Consider the following 24,952-nt stretch of genomic DNA (forward strand, 5'->3'; position numbering starts at 1 on the left):
AGCCTAATGACACCAGTTATATAGGTAATGCGTCATACTTTGTGGGTGGTATATAATAGTTGCATTCCCCCTGAAAACAGATGAAGAGAAAAGATAGTGCCCATGTACTTTGTGTGGATAATTGTTTTGAATCCAAGGGAAAGGATTCTAACAATAAATGATCTAATCTCCATTCAAAAAGAAATTGACAGCTTCTTTAGAAACGTGCTTTAGGTACCTTTAATAATAATGTCCTCAGAATTTTTTTTATTCTTTAGTTCTTACCCAGTCTCCATGCAGGAGAATCTATGATCTGCACGCTAAATATGATACTAGTGGCGGACGAAACATAAAACTATGCATCCAGAGACAGCCTGGGACATTCTGGCTATTCTACACAATGAAACGGATTCCAAATAACGACTGCCTGGTACTATTGTCGTGTATATTATTGGGACTATTTTGGCCAATTATTGAGGTCATGACTCTTGAATCAGGGTGCTATGAGAGTTTAAGGTCATCATATCACATGCATCACTAAGTCAGAAATCAATTATAACAGGATAGGTACTTTCACAGGGAAACTGGTCAACACAGACTTGTTTTGCATGATGTGTTACTCGCCCGAAGGCAAATTTAATTAAGTTTCACAGCACCCTCACAGACGGTATTATGCAGGCAGACCACACAGTTTATTATTCATAAAGCATTCAATGAAGGGACCAGCTTGGGTCTAAGCAGTTAATTGAGGAGTCTGCATAATTATATTTTTTCTCTAAGTTGAAACACTAAGAAATATTTCAGTGTCGCACATAAACACCCAAGTAGACTTTATAATTGTAACGGCCTGTATCCTGACATCACTACACTGATCAGATCTACAATTAATTAGAATTAATTGAAATATCATGACTCCGCTTACCGAATTCACCAAATCACTCCCTCCTTTTGCTTTAGTGCTTTGCTTATACTGAAACCAGAGAAAAACAATTGATTTTTTTAAATTCAACCAAGACTCCAGATCTAGAGACACTGCTGAGGTTACAAAGTCACTCCATGCAATAATCACAACACAGCTAATGTCTTTGTGTAGGAACACTAACTGTGTTATTTCAGTCTAAGACGAATGTAAGATGCAAGAAGATCCTGCCAAATACTCTTGATGTGTACAATGTCTACAGGAAATCAGACATAATTTGCTGTGACAGCTAGAATCCTATTAGAATTAATACATAAAATTGTCAATGAAAACAATCTTTATTTTGGAAAAGACATATAAGGGCCACAAAGCTTTCAGTAGAATATGTCATACAAACATTGCACAGTTTTTTAGAGGACTGCAGTACATGTTTATGAAACTAACCATGCAAATGGTTATCAATAAAAACGACTCAACAGATGTCTTGTGTTGGGAAACTGCCAACATGTGAAATGCTGGGGATTTCTAAAGGTTATACCAGAAAAGCTTGAAAGTTAAAAATACAAATACTAATTAAAAAGCTTGGCAGGTGATCGCTTTTCAGAAATACGTGCAGGGAATTTGTGTTTCTGTATTCTTCTATGTTTTCTGCCACCCCAAAAAACGCGTGAATAAATAAATGAACTGCTCTTGTTTAACTTTTTACAAAACATTCACTATCGTAAGTTCATCCCTTACTTTGATAGCCTGTAAGCATGAATACATGAGAATATAGTTTGCACAGAGCATCATAAGGCTGTAACAAGCCTGCAATATGACCCCCTTCCCATCAGAACATTTGTAATGAAGTTCAAAATATGTTTTGCTTTGTTTTTTCCTCATCCAGATGTTTCATGGACCTACAATAGTCTAACCATTCTGGCCATACAGCTGTCCTCGGATAATCTGACACGATGGACAACAATATTGACCATCTTTTTATCCACTTACATCAGACTAGAAGATACTTGTCGGGAGCAGTTTCTGCTACATGCAGCAAGAAAATGTGCATAATCTGAGAAGCAGACTGAACAATGTTGACTGACGACAGCCCAGGGGGATTGGTGTAAAGCAGTCTACATGAGATTCATACGATGGTGGTGTTTTGGTTGAATTCCTCACCTCCTTCATTTCTCTATCTAATATTGTACTATACGCCAGTCAACAATCTCCATTTTCTGTCAATGTAGCCATATTGTTGCATAGTTTACTGAATTGATACTAATTGTTCATACTCTCTCTCTTTCTCCAACACACACACACACTATTGTTTTTCAAACCTGCTGTATTTGCTGTACACCGTATGTGAAAGATGGGATTACTGCATTGCAATATCCTTCTTTGTAAGTAATGTTGAGATCCCTAACAGTAGACCTACTGCTCTTCAAGTTGACTATGACGTATTTTACCTGCACATTTGTAAAATAATAAAAACAGATTAAAATCATGAAAAGGGGTGTTTGCTTCTCATTTCCAAGCAGATATAAAGACAAAACAGCACATTTAAATGGTAACAATAAACACTTAACATACACCACATAAACGAATATTTCAATGAAGGATAGCATACTTTTACTCCCCCCCTCCATCTTTTTCAGTGTATTGCAGAAATGCAATCTCTCTCCTCCTCTCACAAAGACACATATGAAGCGAGGGTCACTTTCTGCAACGTGCATCATTTTTAAGAAAGGAAAAAAGAGGTCAAGGTTGCAGAATGTGGCTCAATAAAACGGAAAATAAAGCAGACCGTTATCTCGTATGGTTATAACTCATTGTCCCCCTGAACATTTTGCTGATACAAAGCTGACAACATCACAGTGGCAGGACGTGTGTAGACGGAGAGCAGTTTTTTAATGTATTAATTTATTAATTTATTTATTGAAAACAAGCTTGAAACAACGATCATTATTAGATAATTGCATTGCCATATTATTGCATTTCTGAACGCAGTCTATCGTTCTCCTAAATGGTAACATGCTTGTACCTCTGATATTGGTTCATGTATTGAAGGTTATTATAAAGTAATGCAATTATTCTAAAAAATAATGTGTCTGCTCTTTGATACATCCAACAGACTTATTTTTTAACGTTTTAAAATCAGAGTTACTAAGTTACTACATAACTAAGATGCAAGATAATAATAATAATAATAATAATAATAATAATAATAATGCATAAATAAAAACAAATATCACTTTTCAGCATTAACTAATATGGAGATCTAGGATTCTACTTACTTTTTCTTATCATTCAGATCAACCCAGCTGATAAAGAACCAATACCTTGGGAAGTTTAATTTAAAAAGACGAAAATATATATGATAATAGCCCAACTTCAACAGGTACAACACGGAAATGTGATTTATTTTTTCCGTTTGCAAGAGTACCTTGGTAGTGTTTCATCTCTTTACCTGAAGAGCAGCAGACTACGCCCTGCAATTTGCATATCAATGGCACACGTTGGTAAATAAAGGCTGCTATTTTATGGCAACATTGCAAACATGTATTGATTGCAAGCAGGCTTAATTAAATAATGCACGCAGAAGAAAAACACCCAGTACTTTCGCTCCTGCTAGCAACCAGTATCCACAAGCATCCTTTAATGCAGCACCAGTCTTGCTGATGTATCCAACAGCAGCGTTTTCAACCCGATCCATTATAGGAAAAGCCCTTGGCCGCAATACAGCATCTTCCTTCTATTGTGGTTTACCTGAAATTAGGAGGAGACGCAATCTGCAAACCCAAGAAGGGGGATCCAGACGGAGAAGCGTTTCTTTTCTCTCGATCCGCCATGCTCTGCCCCTATGTATCCATTAGTAGTAATAGCCGGTATAGTGATGCTGCGATGAGATCCCTGGGACAGCAGGGAGGCAGGGATGTGAGGAAAACGCTTCAGTTGAGCTCCATGCAGCGCTGCGTTGTGCGCCGAGAGGATGGCAGTTTGAACAGGCAAGACAACAGCCACATTAATCCCCTCCGTCATCATTAAAACAACAACAACAACAACAGATATGTCATGATAATTTAAAAAATGGTTGCAAATAATATTTTCAAAGGTTTTAATGCAATGCAAGGGACAGGGATTCAACTTTCCAAAAATATTCAGTAGTCAACTGATATAAGTACCATTTATCATGCCTTCATCTTAATAACTACAGGTATCAGAGAAGCAACAATAAATAAATAAATAAATAAATAATCCAATATTATTGATGGATGCATTCTATCTTCTGCTTATCATTTATTCCTATTAAGCCTCACTAATGCGCCCAGCTCAGCCACCGGGGGGGTTACTGTCAATGAATCTGATATTTTATTCCGAGAGTCACCTGCATTGACCGACCATTTACCCCAGCACTGTGTAGCCAAGGCAACAGCCCATTCATATCTCGTCTGTAAAACACACACACACACACACACACACACACACACACACACACACACACACTGCACACACACACACACACACACACACACACTGCACACACACACACTGCACACACACTGCACACACACACACTGCACACACACTGCACACACACACACACACACACACACTGCACACACACTGCACACACACACACTGCACACACACTGCACACACACTGCACACACACACACACACACACACTGCACACACACTGCACACACACTGCACACACACACTGCACACACACTGCACACACACTGCACACACACACACTGCACACACACTGCACACACACACACACACACACACACACACACACACACTGCACACACACTGCACACACACACACACACACACACACTGCACACACACTGCACACACACACACTGCACACACACTGCACACACACTGCACACACACTGCACACACACACACACACACACACTGCACACACACTGCACACACACACACACACACACACTGCACACACACTGCACACACACTGCACACACACACTGCACACACACTGCACACACACACACTGCACACACACTGCACACACACTGCACACACACACACTGCACACACACTGCACACACACACACACTGCACACACACACACACACACACTGCACACACACTGCACACACACACTGCACACACACACTGCACACACACACACTGCACACACACTGCACACACACACACTGCACACACACACACTGCACACACACTGCACACTGCACACACACACTGCACACACATTGCACACACACTGCACACACACACACTGCACACTGCACACACACACACACACACTGCACACTGCACACACACACTGCACACACATTGCACACACACTGCACACACACACACTGCACACACACTGCACACACATTGCACACACACACACACTGCACACACACACACACACTGCACACACACACACACACACACTGCACAAACACTGCACACACACTGCACACACACACACACACACTGCACACACTGCACAGCACTACTGCTTGGACTACCGAGTGGGAAATTATATTTCATGTGCTGAAAGTGCTTAATGCTAGACAGCCTTGTCCTGTTTTAGTCAATAGCAGCCGGTGGTATAGTAAAACTCATTTAAGGAATTCACCTAGAAAGGAACTTGTATAAAGGGACAATGAATTACTTAAACTTGTGTGATAGTATTGATGTCCTTCCAAAGTGCTTTATTTAAACTCACATATTGTTGTTTTTTCAGATGTGTGATGTATTGTTAATTTGACTGAATATCCTGTTAAACCCATCCCCTTTGTCCTGGATGCCTGTAAATCAATTAAGTGCAATGTCTTTGTTTCACCAAAATGTGACATTTCAATATTTTCACAAAATGTCAAGCCTGTAAGCTGTAAACGCAATCAGTTCCACAATAAAAAGTCATCGTGGCCATGGAAGGAACATGACCAACATGGAAGACAAATAAACGCTAAGATAAAGGACCAGACACATATTAAATGAATAATTTATAACAGCAGATGCGGGGTTGGAGACACAAAAACATATTCTGAGACCAGAAGCTGAACAAAAGGCATTCAGTCGACTTGTGTTGATTAGCCCATCTAGCAAAGGCTTTTAGATAGAGTCCCTGATCAAACTCCTTTTAAGATTAGACTCTGTATTTGTAAAGTATCAATACATTTTTGCTAAAGCAAGTGAGGAATGTTTGGCTGTTTAGTTCTTCTGTTGAAGCATTGGGGAATTTAGAGACATGACTTTTTTGTTATTGCAATCCTCTTTCAAAAGCCTTCAGGAAATCCAAGTGTTACTGGACACATGTAAATAGAGTGCTGGGGACAATTCACTGGCCACAAAATTAAAAGGCATCACGCTGAGGCCGTTCATGAGTAAAACCATTATCTCTCCCTTTGTTATTGTAATGCACCGAACAGAACAAAATCCAAAACATGATTTGGCTGTCAGGCTACTAACTGTCATCTATGTAGAACTGATTTAGATTTTTTATTTAAATCTGGGATCAAAAAAACAGACAATCTGAAAATTATACATTTGAAATTGCAAACATGTTGGCAAATGTAATAGATCAGATAGATCCTTTTATAAGATTACTGGTGAGTCTGTCCTTAAAGTACTTCTGCTATATTATAAAACCTCCTGGACCACATTATTCCAAGGCAAAAAACATTGAGGTAACATTTCTTCATACATGCAAATGTTGTCAAATTAGAGGTAAGCTTTCCTTTTGCTTATATTACAGTACAGTAACTCTTTAATCACAGCCCATTTACTTACACAGTGCTTTGAATGTAGCTATCAGCTGTCAACTGAAGTGCTCGTCTGAACTCAGCACACTCAGATAAGTCTGTCCTTATTTTTCCTGCAGATCTGCAAGTCAGTGCAGTCAGGCAATCAGTTTTAGTGTCATTCTCTGCCAGAGAAGACCGCTTGGGAAAATGATGGAAGCAAATAGCTCTCTGTGCTGCAAAGTAGCATGAGCTGTGCGTTCTCTGCAAACTGCTTCCCTTAAAGAGAAAAGAAATAGCTCACTTATTCAGTACAGCATCATCGCTACAACAAATAGGAGAATAAATAACATGAACAAAAACAAAATACACCTAAAACAACAACTGGCATAAACATAGAAACGAGAGCATGCCACACATCCATATTGCTCATTTGTTTTCTATTCCCAGAACGTCGTCCAGGCTTTATTCAGGGAACACAACTCTTGGATTATGTTCAGTTAATGTTTCTACACTTGCAGGGTATGCCACGGTGCTGACAGACTAAGGTAACTGTATGCAGAACAGCCTTGTCCCTATGGTTAAGACACATATATCATTCATATATTCATGCTGATGGTAGGATGTAAACATTCTGTACTATATTCTGAAATGTAATATGATGTTATACTTTTGTGTAACGTATGCATCTGCCCACACAATGAGGTAAGTCCCCTGGTTTTGACAGATACCTCTCCGTCCCTGTACTGTTTCTTTTACACGCAGCCTCTCTGCAGGTTAGTAGGGATTTCTCAGAGCATCATCTGTGAATACTATTTTATTGGGTGTAGTATTTTACAATTACATAAAAACAATTCAATTTTTTAATACTTATGATTAAAATCTTTAAAAATCAATTCTTAAAATCACTTAAAATTTTTAAAATCTTTGTGATTTTAACGAAAAACAAAACAATTAACTTAAAATAAACGTGCCCAAAACAACAAAACAAATGTGATTAAAGCAAAACTGCTCACCAACATAAAAGTCAAATACATTGAAAATAACTGAAAATGCATTGGACAAAATAAAGAAACAATTAAAAAGGTAAAAATAAAAAACAAACAAAAAAGGTCCAATGCATTTAAAATTAAATCCAAGACGGACAATGTATTTGACAAAAGAATATAACAAAACGAAACCAAAAAACCCCTAAAACAATTAGTGATTTAAAAACAACTAAATCTTTAAAAACAATTAAGATTCATTTTTAAAATCTTTTTAAAAACAATCATCCATAAAATATTTAAAAGATCTTGGACTCGGGCTCCAGCAGGGGGAACTGACCGTCCCCGGAGGTGGGTCCCATCATGGGATCCTGAGCTCCCCCAGATCTTGTATGTGCCAGTTCTTATAGGCTTCCTCCTTGCCCCTCTGATGGACCTCCAGATTGACGTAGTCCCTTACGAACACCATGCCCCTCCGCGCGATGACAATCGGGTCCAGCTCCTGCTTGTTGAATAGACAGATGTTCCGTCCCTCCCACAGTGCCTGCTTCACTGCGCAGACGACACGCCACCAGCACCTCAGGGTGGATGATGATAATCCCCTGGCCGGACCGTACAGGATCTGCTGGGCGGTCGCCCGCGCAGGAACGGCAAACCTGTGGAGGAACGAAGAAAACAGGAGCCAGACCCTGTGGGCGGAGGGGCACTCACTAAAGATGTGAGCCTCCGTCTCCTTCCCCAGGCAACCCTTATAGGGGCAGGTGTCATAAGGAGCTATGCCCCTTCTGTGCATGAACACTCGGGTGGGGAGACACCGACTCACAGCCATCCAGGAGACATCTTTCTGCGTATTCGTGAGGCAAACGTGCGTAGCGTTAGCCCAGATAAACCGGCAGGTTTCGGGAGGGAAATCTTCTATCCGGCTGGTCTCCTGGGTAGATCTCATCTGGCTACAGATGGTCTTATAATCCCAGGAGGCCAGCACGACTTTATGGAGGCCTACTTCGAGCGCAAAGGCTCGGAGCGCCCTGTAGAACGGCGGGGGATCCCACGAGTGCGGCCTGGTGTTATCCATGGCGCAGAGGCCGAAAGGTCTCAGGCTGCTGGCAAAATAAAAGCGGTTCATGAAACTCACTTTCTTGTCAGCAGCCTGGATGTTCTTGACCACATAGGCCAGCCCCTGCGCCTTTATCAGCCGCACAACGTCCGGGACCCCCCTGCCTCCATCCAGGGTACCCTTCACCATCTGCACTCTTTTCAGCCTCTCCATTTTGCTCCCCCAGACAAACCGAAATATAATTCGGGTCACTACTTTTGCGATGACCTTGTCTGGGGGAAGATCATTCCTACGTAGAGGAGTATCGGGAAGAGGATGGCCTTTACGACCAGCACCTTACCAGCCATCATCAAGGTCCTTGTGCTCCAGCCGTGGATCTTCTTTTGGACCTTCGCTATGGCCTCCTCCCAGCTCCGGGTGCCCGTGTTGGTCCCGTCGATCGTGATCCCCAGAACCTTGATAGACGGCTTCACAGGGAACACGGTCGGCGGGCCCCGGCCGACAGGCCATGCCCTGGAGAGGTAGACCTCGCTCTTGGCCTTGTTGACAGCGGCCCCCGTCGTCCAGCAGTTCCTCGACCCTGGCCACGGACGGAGCGTCCGTGCAAACCACGGCCACGTCGTCCATATAGGCCAGGGCCTTCAGTTGCTCTCCGCCGGAACCCGGGAGATGGAAACCTGTCACCCGGACGTCCCGGCGGATCGCCTGCATGAACGGCTCCAAGCAGAGGACGTACAGCAGGGCCGACAGGGGACAACCCTGCCGGACCCCCGACCTGACCGGAAATGGTTCGGTCAAGTGGCGGTTCACAAGGACCCTGCTGCTTAGACCGCTGTAGATGATCTTAACCCACTTCCTCAGGCCAAGAGCGAGACCCATCATCTGTGAATGCTGTCAAATCAGGACCTAAGACAGTTAACACGCTCTTTTGAAAACCACACAAAGCAGAGCATCCGAGTTAATGTGGTTAAAGCACCCCCCCGGGCCGTGTGTAACGGGGGCCCACTGCTGCTCTCTGGACAAACGGTGTAAGTACACCACAGCGAGTTACACACCCCCAAGAAATTTGCAAGAGGAAACCTGAATACTTTAATTAAAGGCATGAATATAGAAGAGAAAATAAAAGCCCTGCTGCCAGTTTACAATGATAATGACTGGGGTGTGGTTTTAGAAATCTGATTTCAGGTGATATTATGTGACTTAAATTGCTAAATAGAAATGCTGGCTGCCACAACAAATCCAACACAATTCATATATTAAACATGGATGGTGTAATGTATATTAAAAAGTTACTTTACACAGATCTTACTTTAACCATTCTGTGCTTTAACAAAACCAATGGCTATTGCTCCTATGATGTTCAGTGGCTTTATCACTAGCACGTAGCAGCCTCTAGTGGCAGATATAACACCCCACAGCGCAGAGAGATACCCGGGCACTGTGTTGAAGATTTGCGTAGCAGCGTCTCCCGTTCTTTTGAAGCTTTAATTACACCTAGTTTATATTCAGTTTTGTGCAGCACCAAGCCCTTCTGTCTGCTGACCTGATTTTGAAACTAAATGTAGTTTTAGTTAAAAACAACAGTGTGTCTTACTGCAAAGACGTGCAAATTCAGGTAGGATTTTATTTTTTGTTTAAAGGAGGAAGGTAACTTATTGATGTAATATAAGGCATACCTATGCAAAATAAAATTACACAAGGAACCTACTGAATTTAAATAAAGGAGTATTTTAAATGTCATATTTGTAGTGCAACATTTAATAAACAATCTGTGGCACACGTGTTCATGCCTGAACTGTACAGTACTGTATGAAGCGAGCAGGTGAACTGTCTCTCCTAGACATCCCACACAGTAAACACACACACAGGAACTCAATAATTACTTACAAGCTGCTTTTTAATTTGAAAAAACAAAATGTATCTTACACTTTACAAATTCTGTTCAAACAAACCAACCGGCAAACAAAAAAAATATACATTTATAATACATCAATTTCCACAGTTTATAAAATGAAAACAAAACAAAATAAAATAAAAAGCTGTATGTGGACATTTGACACCAGGCCTTTTTTGCAGTTGAGAAGTGAAATCATAGTTATAGACAAACCGAGTCCTTAAAGCAGGTGGATTAACAGCAGCAGAGCCAGGAGAGATCAGAAGTTTGACTTATAGTCATTACTAATGTTATACGATGGCCTAAAGCTCCAGATTCCCGTGGTATACACAAGGAAACTAAAATGTAGTTTTAGAACCACATCTGATGAGCAGAAAAAGATTTATAATAAATAAAAAGAAAAATTGTTTCTTACTTTCTAATATGGACACAATATGCCCACTTCAACACACTGGATGGGCAATTTACCCAAAGCATGCTCTCAGTGGGAATCGACCCATTGTCTGAACACTCGGATTATTCCCTAATCTTGACATCATTTCACATTCTCTGATAATAAATAGAAATAATGACACACAATAGAGTAGGGCTAAGTTAGGACTTTCTGATATACTGCCAGGGCTAACATTCTCTTTTTAAAAATTAATCTTTACAAGTCATAAGTTACAGGCATAAATGTATTGCGAGTCTGACCTGGATCTCAGGTAGCCATCTGCCAAAGCTGCCACAAAATAAAATAAAACGCAGAAACCCACAACAAGGTTAAAAACTTAATTCGGTCAATAACTCTTTTAAAGATTGTTTTATGCTTGCTAGACAAACACAAAAGAGAAACGCAACACATACAGAGGGAGACTCACTGATAAGGCACCTATAGATAAATTAAACATATTACTTTACATCACAGAAACTATTTTATTTCCTATTTTATCAGGGCGATTGGCCAGAAGGGTCCTAACTTGAAGTAGTGCAATAGTGAGTTATCATTCACTGACCTGGAATGGAAGACTAAGTCTATAAGTACCTTTAGGAACCTCTGTGGCCGACCTTAACGGGAAGGAGATTTTCCATTCAGCAAGGAAATATCAACATTATTTTCTGACCTCAAGAAGCATTTCCAGCTGCTTCGCTTGGCCTTATAATCATGAACGAGCTTCAGGTAATTGTTCAGCACACCCAGAAAAACAAAAACAAAAACTGACTTTTATAATGGAATGACATCCGAGCAGCCAAGAAATAAAATGAATGAAAAAACAAAAAAATCAGATGCAAGGATTTTAAAGAAATCGCCATTGTGAGCTTGACTTGTCAAATCTGGATTAATAAAAGAGGCTGTTCTTTAGAGATGTACACATGGTGGGGGGAGATTAATCCTTTTCCTATTCAGGAAAAAAGTAATCTTTGAAGATGAAATTCATCATCCAGCAAAATATAATAAACTAGAAAAAGACGCTTCTTACCAGACCTCTCACTTTACTGTCTTTGCACAGCCGCACAATAGCCGGGCAGCTCCCGGACATGTTCTTTAGTACAAGATTAACACTTCTTTCAATGTCTAAATCCAAATGAAAATTGCTTTGCTTCACACAATGATGACAAATGCATATTCTAGAGGAAAAGCAAAGACAGCTGCTTGAGAAAGATCAGTTTCCTGCAACGTCACTGTGCATCATTTAGAAACAGACGGAACCGTGTATTGCTTGAACCCAAAATCCTGGTACAGCTGGTGCATTTACCTACAGATCTGTTGTTGTACTTTTAATTCCTGCTTTCTTTTGTCATCCATGGCAGACATACAAAAAATGTATTAAAAAAATGAAACGGCAACATTTAAAGCCTGGAGGAAATGTAAGAGTGCAAGTGAAATATCTCAGATAAGGTGATTCTCTGCACAATTACAGTCCTTTTGTGGAAACCTTTAGCAGTTCTATCTCTTTCTTCACATCTCACTGGGGAATGCAAGTGTAAAATGTTGAGATCTGGATGAGCGGACTGTCGATTATGCAATGCAATCTGCATTTTTATTGCACGGGGGGTTGGCTAAATAAAAATCACATGCAGTGTAAATTATGAAAGATATCCTTGCAGTCATTCTCTATAGATACATCTAAACACTTACTCTTAGTGTTCAAACTAACAATTTACTTAACTCTCGGCATGCATTACATAAGGAGCATTTCAATAAATAAGTTCCAATAAACAATGCATGATATTTATTGCATTTAAAAATGGTTAATCATAAAATATCAATTATTTAACTACAAAAAACTAAACTGTTAAACTACTAAATAAAATGGACTTAAACTCTTACTACACAATGTTAAACTTTACTTTTAACTTGGAATGTACGGTATGTGCAATAATTTAAATAAATGTCAGTTTACATCATAAAATAAAGCTTTCAGAGGATGCAATTTAGTGATTCATATTACTGCAGAAATCTGAAATCAGTTTTCTTGCATTATTCTACTTCACAGCATAAGCGGTTGGAAATGAATAAATCTGTAGATTATTAAGGCTGATTATTATTATCATTATAATTACTATTATCATTAATAATAATAAGTCTGGTAAATGTGCAAAATAGCATATTAAGGGAATTAATATAAATATTGGGGGGGAACAAAACTATTAGAGATTGTGACAGCAAATTTTGGTTCAGTGAAAGTGTTGCCTTTTAGTTACAAGCGACCTCTGTGTCAAGATGCCTTTGAACTCGACTAGCCAATGCAGGAAAAAAGCATTCGGTATTCCAGTGCCAAACGGGAAGCTACATATTCTTGGCTGCAATTATGTAATTGATGATTCCAGTGCATTGTAATATTTTGTAAGAGGAAAAAAAATAAAAATAAACACAAATTAACAAAACTTCAGCCTGCCACTCAGAACTCACAGCTTGTTCAGAAAAGCTACATTAACCACAACCTCCAAGCAGAGCTATTGAAAAGCTGGCTGTCAACTACGATGCCTTAGTTTAATCTTACAGGTCTAGTTTAGCCTTGATGCTACTGAGGAATCGTTGGCAATTATCCTTTTTCCGTCTTGTGTTCCAGGAATGAGTTTATGAGAAACATTTAGTCTGTAAAGGAGGATGCTTGTCAGAGATGTGCCAGATCGTGCTGCTCGAATGCCGGGCGGGCAGCAGGGAGATCGTGCTTCAGCGCGACACCAGCTTCCGAACGCGGCGCCTCCCGCCTGTGAAACAGAGAGGAGACACGGTTCAAACCGATGCTTAGCGGGCGGCCTTTGAGTTCATGCACACGTGGTAAATCGTCCCGAAGGCACAGATGAACAATTTAGAATAGACATGAACTCGAACCCACTTCGGCGTTATTCAAAGGGTTTAGAAACTTTGAGCTCAAAAGTTCTGGGGAATGTAGTTCCAGAACGAAAAATAAAATGTACATCTTTCTTGCTATACATCGAATATCACAAAGTTCAGACATGCTGCCGCAGGAATGGGTCAAAACACCTTAACGTACACGTTAGATATATATATATATATATATATGTTTTCACCAAATGGTTATCTAGTTTATGTTGAAAATATCTCCTTGTTCAATGAGAAGTGTTGGGTGTCCCTCACTATATAAAGTCTATAAAGATTCATATTTCAGTCTAATAGAAGCTGAGGAAGTAAAATTACCTTTGATTACTGTATGTCATTTACATTCCCTCCCGCAACACACGGACGCTGAACTTTGGGTCTTGAACATTTCTCTTCACTCTCCAACTCAGACGGTCTCTCTCTCTTCCTCAAAGTGGCCACTTTACTGTGCTTTAATGAACACGACGCTGAAAAGGAGTAATAGGCTTTTAACTCGCTGTAGTTATGATCAAAAGTTACATTAATCACACTCAGCCCCACAGTAGCGTTGGATGCACTCCTCGACTCGCAATGAGCCTTTCCAGCTTGAAGACTGATCTAATCGGATCTAATCAGAGATGCAAAGGCTCCTGGAGGTGGCGTAGCTGGATCTAGACCACAATGCACCACACATTTTCAACCAGTACCCATATGTTGTGACAGGGGCGCTGAGCCACAGACAGCACCCTCTGTAAAGAGAGGCCACCCGAGGTCACTGCAGATCCTTTAGTAATCCCAACAGGGATGCTAATCCTAGTACACTCCTTATTACTGCACTGAATGCTCCAGAAAGTCCTCACTTTTTCTTTTCTGTCTTTGATACAGTTAGGTGCGGAAGAGAGGACCACATAAGAAGATCCTCAAATTTGAACAGGAGATCGAGTGTCTGTATCCCCCGACAGTCAGTTTTGCTTGGAAATGCAGCAAATCATAACAAAATGCATCAACGTAACTCACCACTGCTGCTGCTGTGCCCGTGGGAATCGTCCATTCCTGGCGATTTCGCGTCTTCGGGGTTAGTGGGTACGGAGGCCAGCAAACCTGGGGGAGAAAAACAACAAATCTGTGTCAGAGAGAGTTCTCGGGGAAACTGGGTTCATGATATTTGAGAAACTGAAACACTGCCAAAGAAAACATGGCTTCCAAAAACGTGTCAACTCCAGTTGCAGACAAGACCCAAATCACGCCAAGAATCGCAGGGATCGGATATTTCAGGGCGCTTTAAGTATCAAAACCACAGAAGGCTTTAGAGAAAGGGATCCCTCGAAGCCAATGATAATTCTAATTTGCATTTCCACGGACAGATTTTCTGGTCTAAGGTGATGCTCACGATATTGTGTTGGGAAAAACAAGGCACAGAAGAGGTAAACGATTTAATGCATTTACAGTGAAGGAGGCATGCCTTGTAAACACATTATAGACAACATTGAAACCCACAGCGTTGACAGTCCACAGACACGGAAATTGAGTTAACCTGCTTACATCGTATTTGAACAGAGACAAATCTAATAAAGTGAGGTCACACAACAAACTAAAAACCATGAGACATCTAATACAGTTTAAAACCCTGCGTTAGCACCTGGCTAGACTGTGTGCTCAGTTCTCCTACAGACTGATGCTATACATCCATTTAACCTTTTCTGATGTAATAAGGTAGGGTTTCGTAACAGAGCTGAAACATCTGAAATGTTGCCAAAATTAAATGTACATATTTGTTCTGGACTGTTCTGTATCAGAAGTCAGTTTTACCGATAAAGATGAAAGAAAAAAAAGCTCCTGTAAAGCAACAGAGAATCAAATGTGCTGGTGGTGCTGGTTGAGGTTCAAGAGATTCACAAGAGGGAGGAACTTACTGAGGCCCTTGTAGTGCGAGAGCTGCTGATAGATCTGTTTGATGCGCTCGATGTTGAGCCGGCTGGCCTCCGCGTGGTTGACCATGGGTTTGGGGTAGTCCACACCGATGATGCAGTTGGCCGCTTTCTGCACCGCTTCGGGGGCGTTCCACGGCTCGTAGATGTATCTGTTCGGGTACTCTTTCAGCTTTGGTATATATCGCCTGGGTGGAAAGGGAGCACATTTAAACGTGTGCACTCTCTTTTCACTTTAACACCACTCTGAATTCTGAGAATCAAATATAATTTCTAATAGTGGGAAAGGTTACAAATTACCCCACTGTAAGGATTCGGGGATTTAAAATACAATGAATTAACAACAAAAATAATTTGCGGATTAGCTGCGTTTACTGCTTCCATATATATAAGATATATATATATATATATATATATATAAATAAAAGATTCAATCACTGCAAAGCTCTTTCCCTCTGGTCTCACCTGATATAATCTCCAGTGGGGTCTGTTCTTCTTCCGAAGCCCACAGGGCAGTAACAGTGGAAGAACTGCTGGAAAAAGGCACTGCAGGACAGCCACATCCAGCTCCCTGCGTTCACGCTGAAGTCCGCGTCCAGCAGCAGCTCCTCGAACACCTGTGGGGGGAATCAATTCAACCATGAGGCCGAGCACAGACCCGTCTCTACGGGCCACGGCTGCAGTCCCGCTACCGGGCCACTAGAGGGGGCAGAATCACACTGCGGTGGGGAGGCAGCAATCTTTTCCACGGACACATCCGACCCGACCCCGAGTCGAGCTGGAACTGAGCCCAGCTGGCCCGGTGCGGGTCGGGCGTGTTTCCACGGCGTGACCCGAGCTGAGGTCAGTGACATCACAAGCTCACCTACTTCAAAAGCTGTTGCAACTTGTGTGGACTAATCCTTGCTACCATTTGTAATTAATCAGCTATCAGCTTTTACTGTTATAAATAAATAAACGGATCCATCCATGCACAGCCTGGCTCAGGGACGGTGCGACAAAACTGTCAGCCTGGTTCCGGGTTGGGTCGGATATGCCAGTGAAAAAGGGGCAAAAGGGTCCCGTCCCGCTGAAGGTGGGCCATCCGATGCCTTACCCTCATGCCGCTCTCCCAGCTGATCCACAGGTCCCCCCGGGTCAGGAAGCAGGCAACGGCGTGGCGGGCCAGGTGGTGGATCCAGCCCTCCTGCCTGAGCTGGGTCATGATGGCATCGATCCAGGGGTAGCCCGTCTGCCCCTCGGCCCACTTGGCCAGCGCCTCGGGGTTCCTGTCCCAGGGGATCTGCACACAGATCGGGTTGCCCTCCATCTGGTCGAACTTGGGATTATTGGTGGCCGCCGTGTAGAAGAACTCCCTCCAGAGCAGCTGCCCGAACAGGGACAGAGGAGGACTGCTGTTCTTCCTCACCTGCGCCACAGAGAACAGGAAAGGGAAGATTTGATTTGATGTGGTTTGGTTTTCCCAGACCATTATATCACACAGTTCATATATATTCCTTCTCAGTGGATCAGAACTGGGCTGCAGAACGGTGTTCAGAAGCCTGTATGAGTGAACTTCTTAAGGATGGTGTAAGAATCTGTTGTGTCTGTAATATACATCTGTTTTACAAAACATGTCCCTCACAGTCGAAAAATCGTTAAAAATAAATAAGTCAGACGTTACGGATCGTACCTGTCTGTAGAGTTCGAGCAAGTTGTAGTAAAACAGCCGACACGATATACAACCAAAGCGCAGGTAGGGACTCAAGCCCGTCGGACTGGCCATCAGAGAGTAGGCATTGATCCGGGGTCTCTCAAAGTTTGCGACCCACGCCTGGAGGCAAAAAGAAAAACAAGAGTCCAGCCTTACAATAATGGAGCGTAAAGTGCGGCTCAGAAGACGGTCTGGGAAAAATATTTAAAAACAAAAACATACTCCTGCACATTTCTTGGTACTATATTTGCTCAATAAAATGTGGATAACAAATCCTTTGCCAAGATGAGTTCAGGAACACCCCCCCCTGCAAAATACAGTGATAATACACATTATTAATGGTATATTCTATTCTTTAAAGTTTCATTATGTATATGCTAAAAATAAAATCTATGGAGTGTTTGCTGCTCCTGTTTTATTGAAAAAAATAAAATAAAATGTATATAAATTGCAGATCCTTCATAAGCAAGGCCAAAACCAAAACAAAGGGCCTATTTTTACAGTTCTAACTTTAGTGGGGAACACATCTAAATGCCAAGACATCTGCAGCAGTCCCACTACTTCTGCAGTTATGCACCTTTCTCTCTAAATGTTTATGCAGCCGCTCCAGGGCTGCCGTTTCTCCTCCTTTCCACGTGGAGGGACTGATCCCATGCGTCTTGAAGCCTGGAAAACAAGAAACCCAGTGAGCAACTCTCTGGAGCTGCCAGAGCCGAGGCCGAGCACAATTGTGAAAGAAAAGTCAAAAAGCAAAGCCCAAATATCCAGTTAAAAAACTAAAACAACAAAAAACACACTTTTGTTTTCACGTGGATGGAAATGTACAGAAACATAAGCCAGAGACACAAATGACACTTGGGTTACTCTAGGATGGGTTTGTGCGCATCTCTGTGTTTTTTATGTGACAGGGTAATTCGGCCGCATCGTACCTAGCTCCTCCAGGGACGGCACTCGATAGTGTTCATCGTGATTCTCTGAAATGTCTGTCCTACACCTGTCCATCTGCTCGGCGGTCACGGTTCCCAGGGGCTTCTTTGGAAGACCGAGGCGACTGACAATCGCTTGGAATCTCTTGAACGTCAGCGGAGGGCTGTTGTTATTTAATTCAATTATTCTAGCAGGGAGAAAAAACAAACAAAAACTAAAAAACTAAAATCAATGATCAATTAAATCTAATGGAGTTTATGAAAGTGGTTCAGTCTGGTGCAGCAGACACAATCGTCATCGATAAATAAACATGACATTCTGTCATTAAAGCCTTTCTGCTGAAAACACTCAGGCAGATGAAGGGTTAAAAGTGAATCGCTGACAGCAGCTACAAAAAAGACTTATCTGAAGCTTTGGTTTTTACATTTCTGTTTATTATTAGATTGCAACTAATGAACTTATTCTTATAACTTATGTATACTCATTTACTAACCGGTCCTATTCATAGCACTAATGAAAAAAGCCTTTTAATTCTTAATTCCACCTCACATTGGATGATATATATAATCAAGTTCTGGAGAGCAGCATTTGTGAAGGCATTATAATGTCTCTGTCCACAAAACAAACCCTAATGAAACAAGCGGAGGCATCCAATTAAACCCAGACTCCAGCGCCTCCTTACGCAAAGCTCCGTCGCTGCAGCCCGGACCCCCCGTCGGGCGGCGACACGTGCCGAGCAGTAGCGCACATGTCCGCCGGGGGGCAGCAGCTCCTGCTCGGCCAGGCAGGGCAATGCGCAGCCGCACAACAGCCGCACGACCGGAGCAGACAGTGCGCTGCTTCATCACCGATTACATGAACTCGAAGATGAAGGCTGCTTTCTCGGGATTTGAAAGACATCCACTGCAAGAATGTCCACGATAGAATGGTGCAATACATAATTATATTATTAATAATAATAATAATTTTAAAAGCAAATGCAAACAGCTTGTAAATTGGAATTTGTCAAATATATTATATGGAATTGCTATGTTTTAGCTAAGTTGAATTTGTAATGATTGATGCCTTGTACTTCTCTGTATTTTTGCACTTATGTTGTAAGTCGCCCTGGATATGGGCGCCTGCCAAGAAATAAAAATAATAAAAAAAACCCAGCACATTTTAAATAATCGCTGTACTTTGAGGAGATCAAACACTCTCAGATATATAATGATATTTGATATGATCATTATGCAGGAGTAAATACTATAACAGAACTATGCTCCATGCTCATTTTCATTTTGCTATTGATTATATATATATATATATATATATATATATATATATATATATATATATACACACACAAAGATTTAAGAATGCATTATATATTTATACATACATGGAAAGCAGGCCTTCATAGAAGAAAACTATTTTTTTTACAAATAATGTACACTGTGCTGAACCTTCTTTTAAAAGCCTACTGAAATCCTCTCACGTGCCAGTGCCTTTTTCATATGAATCAGCCTGCATTATACATCACAACTGCCTTGAAATTCCCAAAACAGTGCCCTCACTTACGCGTCTGTATTGTGCTGTAGATGTAGTTTAATTTGGGTTGGACAGAACTGGACAGATACCCGCCCACACACAGACACAGACACACAGTTTCAATCTGGACAGCGTGTCCGGCCGTCTCACCTGTCCAAGCTGTACAGCGTGTGCGAGTTCTTGACGATGGTCTCCACTCCGAACTCCCGCGCCATCTTCACGATCGCCGCGTCCCTCTCTTTTCCGAAGGGCTCCGAATCGAACTCGAACGTCAGCCGCGTTACATTCCACTCCTACAGAAACACGAAAAGCCAAAAAGAACAGGGTCAGCTGTGAAGACAAACATCCCCGTCACTGTGTAAACCCCGGAGGTGCGTAACCAGAGATTAAACACAGATTAAACCCTGTGGAGTGAAGAAACCTGAAGCAAGATCATGATCAGTAAATACCCAAGACAGAATTTACCATATTGGTCAAGAGATCCATCGCTTCAAAAAGAAGTCACAGCAGATAGACAACTGCTTTACTGTGGGATCTTTAATACATATACATTGTGCTCTCCCTTGAGCAAGACAGAGTGGTGATTCTGGTGGGGACACTGGGACTGCAGTGGAGAGCGGGTGAAAGACTTCAGATGGAAACTGCTCTCTCTCTAGGCAGAGCTGTGTGCCTTTTCAATTCATTGGGCATATTAATGATAACAAAGAGAGAAAGAGCTCCCACAGAATCTCTTATAACAGGAATGACTCGGCATAGCTGGTGATAGCTGGTGCTCTTGCAGATGTCCAACAGGTTTATCTTCATGAATACTATTTTCTGGAGGTCATGTAATAGACATCAGTGACCATGACACACATCTATGCATCTACAGTTCTGTCTCTGTTTAAACTCAATGTGCTCCCACGTGCTAAATGGTGATAAAACAATACTTCATCCTTTAAGTAAAGCACGCACTCTCATTAAGAACACTTCATTACGGTTAGACAGTGGCATCCTGATACGGGCATACGCACTGCCTGCAAGAGATGCTTTTGAAGATTGCGATTTGACACCCACATTACCAAGCATCTCCAATAGTGTTTTGTTGGTCAAGGTTCATCAATGTGTATTGATCTGTGCAACACTTCCCAGATTCTCAGTCCGAGTCAAATAAATTACTAATTACAAAATTACACTCATTTCTGAACAATACAATGCAATGCCCTGAAAGTCTACAACAGTTCAGTGCACGTCTTGAGAGGCATTTGAAAACGTTTTGATGGGAGACTTCAAGTCATAACACTTTTTAAGCTGTCTAACTGCTGTATGAAATTAGGTAAATGACACTAGGCATATTCATGGCTCAATTACATGTAACCAGTTATTTTAAACTTGTTAAAAGTCATCTGCTCTCTTATATTTTGCATACATGTACATATGTATACATGTCATAAATGTGTGCATTCCCTCATAGTTTTCTATACAGTAGAGGGGTTCTTATATTGTAATTGCAGTAATGTTTTGCAAGACGATATTCAGTTTTGTATTTTTATAAGGGAATGATCCATTGCAATGATTGCCCATATATAGAGATCACTGCCTATAGATAGGAGATCATGTGTTATGGTTTAACAGATTCACTCACTAACTTTCAGTTTCCAGTGTCAGGAGACATCCATCATCATATCAGCACACCAATGTCTGCTGTTTACACACTTACACACATTTAAGTTAGCATGGAGGTTGTGGACAATTCCCTGCTGCATTTACCTTGAATAATCTCGGGAACACATCCGCAGGTTGACCTCTGACGACAAACAGCCTGGAGTTCAGTTTTCTCAGACTGAGGTCCAGGTCTTCCAGTGATTCGAGCAGGAATCTGCCAATGTGATCAGAAGGGATAGAGAGAGTTATCACCACAAAATGCCGTCCATGTCGTTAGTCTCCCTGCTGTAGAGATCTCCAGGGCCTTCTGTGGCTCCAGCAGGTCTTCTGCCCTGCCACTCATGACCGGGGATGACCTTTCCTCCGCAGCTCCGGCAGCCTGGGTGCGCATTGCATTGTCAAAAACTTCAGCTATGAACATGGATCCAATGCAGTGGATTTCAAAATCATGTCAGAGTTTAGTTAGTGAACGCAATAATGCGAGTACGAGGCGTTGCAGGTTATTGGAAAACTTTTGAAGCGCATGAAACCGTGCAATAATCCCCAGATGTTGGAGCCATCAGACACATGCACTACCTGCGAGCTCAGTCCTCAACAACCACACGTGCGTTTCCAAGAACCGGCTGGGAAAACGACTTTCCTTAAACAACACAATTGCACAGTAAATGATCTAGAGCGATTAATGCTGGCAAATGTATTAATTTAAAGAGAGCTGCTTAGAGGTGGAAGCCAGCACACGTCATAAGCAGCTGCACAGGCCCCGGCAGGTCACGCTGCCCCGCACTGCACACACCTGCAGCCGGACGTGCGTGAAAATCACACCGCGCAGCGCACATGCCATGACGCAACAGCAGCGCGCACAAACCTCCATCTGTTGACCCCGACGCTGGCCGAGCCCGCAAACCAGGGGTCCAGCACGTAAACACAGCGCACCGAGTCCGCGCCGCTCAGCGCCTCCTGCAGAGCCGCGTTATCGTGCAGCCTCAGCCCCTTACGAAACCAGTGCACGGAATTTACTGCCATGATGGCGCACAGCTCATTCGAGTAAACACAGGCAATAGCACACACATCCACAACAGCGTCGCGGTGCTGCCATACTCCGCCTGTCTCCGCACATCGGCACGTCAGACTCCGCGCCTATTGGCTGAGCTGTGACACGCGTCGGGCGTATTATAATGAGGACCTGCCCAACTCCAGTGCCGATTGGCTGAGCCGCGAGTAACGTCACCAGTATTGACATGGTCACTGCCCAGCTCCACGCCAATTGGTTGCTGCTCACGTGTAGGCCCGCCCCCTCACGTTTCTCCGGTGTTGTCGGAATGACAGGCGGCGTTCTTGCAGCGCACAGGTCCGCAGCTCTGCGCAGGTCTGCATCATCCCTCCGCTCCCATTGGTGGAGCCTGCGGAAGTCTGCGCTACACGAACGCGACCGTGCCTGGCCTGGTGTCGGCTGCTGCAGGAATGGCATCAGCGTTACGTTTCACGAGTTATATGATTTATTTACTCGCAGTAAAATCTTATATAAGGCTTGTATAGACGGTGTTGTTGTTGTGTTGATTTGCCAGTGTCAGTGTCCCCTCTTGTCACACTTAGCCTTTATTTGACTCTTCAAAGGGACTTTTCCCAGACTTAATCCTGAAAGCCTAATCTTTTGATCTGTCCAGTTTTTCGATACTATTCTACTATGCCAATAAAATGTACACCAGCAAAGCTTAATTGCAGCGGTTTAGAAATACATTTTTGGAATATTTAATATCAAATGTGACTTTTTAGTCATGGCAAACCAGTGTCCTCCAATATGCACAGCCTGTATTGAATGTATATAAGCTTCAGTGATCAGTTTACATAAGTTATGTTATTACACAACTTCAGGAACAGACTGCAGCACAATGGGTATGGAACTTCTTTAATCCACTTTATATCATATATTCAATAAGATAGATTTCACTTTTGGAGGGTCTGGTTGATGTGGAACTTTTATGTGATTTAAATGTTTTATAACAAGCAGTGTAGATCCACGTTTATGTATAATCTGCAGTAAAGCGGTGTAAACTAATTTAGATAAATAAATAAATAAATCCTGTTGCATGATCCAAGAACAGATTAATAGGATTTTTGGTGATATTTCACAAGTTGACTTCAACTGAAATGTAACATTTTGCAAACACTCCTTAAGTATTTCAAATATTTCTCTCTGCAGATCAATGCCAGTGAGGGATGCAATTCTTCAAGGAATTGGGACAACAATCTGGACATAAATAAGGAAAACCTTTTGCTTAAAGACCCAGTGACCCTGCAGAAAAATGATACACAGAACACATTTCCAATGCATTTTCACAGGAATTCTCTCACTTAAGATGCTATAATATTGTTATTATACATACTCTACTATAATAGGCCCTTTCTCTAGATGAAATGTTTTAATAAAAAAAGAAAAACGATGTTATGCACATTTTCAGCTATGTTCAGGTTTATATAATGGCTCATGTATAAGTAATGATTTGCTCAGATTATTATTATTGTATTGAATGTAAAACATAACCAAAAGGAAAATGACATTAATTGGCAATCCAAGATTGGTGCTCGTCAAGGAGTGAAACCTTTTTCCAGAATGTCTACATTTTTTTTTTGTATTGAGGAAATACAATACATGGATCAGATGGAGCAAAATGAAACAATTATACTGTTTTAATGTATTAGTTGTTGGCTCCATCTAGTGGGCTCTCAGGTATTGTAGCGGCATACATGGGAACTCCCATTAGAACAGTCAATGTCAGGTCATCTGTTACATCAGCAGGCAACTGGATTTCCACCCGTAGGCATAGGCATTATCGATCCTCTGCCTGAGGACTTCATGTTTGATTCTACATTTGATTAATTCCACAAAAGTATCATTTTATGTATACAAACTTAAATTATGCCACAGGCCAGCAAACTGCGAGATTCTGTTTGTTCCATTGCAAGGAAAAAAACTGTTATTTTATTTTTAAAATATTGTCTGTCCATCGGTTGTTAGTTTCCTGTACAAATCCCAGTGAATCCCATGTGTGAGGGGTGAGTGTGTAGCACAGGGCAGAGAGTGGAGAGTCAGGAGCTTTCTCCATTGTGGCTGTTAAATTGGAAATCACTTATCGCCAATATCACATGCGTTATTTAAAATATAATAATATTATTATATAATATTATATAATAATAATAATAATAATAAATAGTTTCTAACTTGTTGCTCTCTCCTCTTGTTGTTGTTTAAGACACACACTAAAGAACAGCATGCTTACGGTGAGCTGCTGGTCTTTGGACTCAGCCGTCTCCTTCATGGCTCTATAACAATAATTTGCTGGCTGTGTGTGTAGTTGTCCTGATATGAC

The 24,952-nt window shown here is 41.7% G+C and overlaps 1 protein-coding gene across 3 annotated transcripts; it reads right to left on the reverse strand.

The window, feature by feature from the left end:
• Positions 1-10,540: 10,540 nt before the first annotated feature.
• cry2 (cryptochrome circadian regulator 2) lies at positions 10,541-22,697 on the reverse strand. Of its 3 annotated transcripts, none has more exons than XM_066700544.1 (12): positions 22,450-22,697; positions 21,690-21,798; positions 20,091-20,233; positions 18,413-18,597; positions 18,061-18,149; positions 17,463-17,603; positions 16,887-17,198; positions 16,256-16,407; positions 15,776-15,978; positions 14,880-14,963; positions 14,202-14,350; positions 10,541-13,750 (listed from the first exon to the last, which is right to left on the reverse strand). In XM_066700544.1, exons 1-11 carry the CDS (start codon positions 22,605-22,607, stop codon positions 14,208-14,210), a joined length of 1,719 nt encoding a protein of 572 aa, XP_066556641.1. In that variant the 5' UTR covers positions 22,608-22,697; the 3' UTR covers positions 10,541-13,750; positions 14,202-14,207. The 3 variants fall into 3 exon arrangements, with proteins under 3 accessions (XP_066556641.1, XP_066556643.1, XP_066556642.1); XM_066700546.1 differs by lacking the exon at positions 22,450-22,697 and adding an exon at positions 22,161-22,380; XM_066700545.1 differs by lacking the exon at positions 14,202-14,350.
• Positions 22,698-24,952: the final 2,255 nt, after the last annotated feature.

The sequence above is a fragment of the Amia ocellicauda genome, chromosome 4 (genome assembly GCF_036373705.1).
Source record: "Amia ocellicauda isolate fAmiCal2 chromosome 4, fAmiCal2.hap1, whole genome shotgun sequence".
Taxonomy (NCBI): domain Eukaryota; kingdom Metazoa; phylum Chordata; class Actinopteri; order Amiiformes; family Amiidae; genus Amia; species Amia ocellicauda.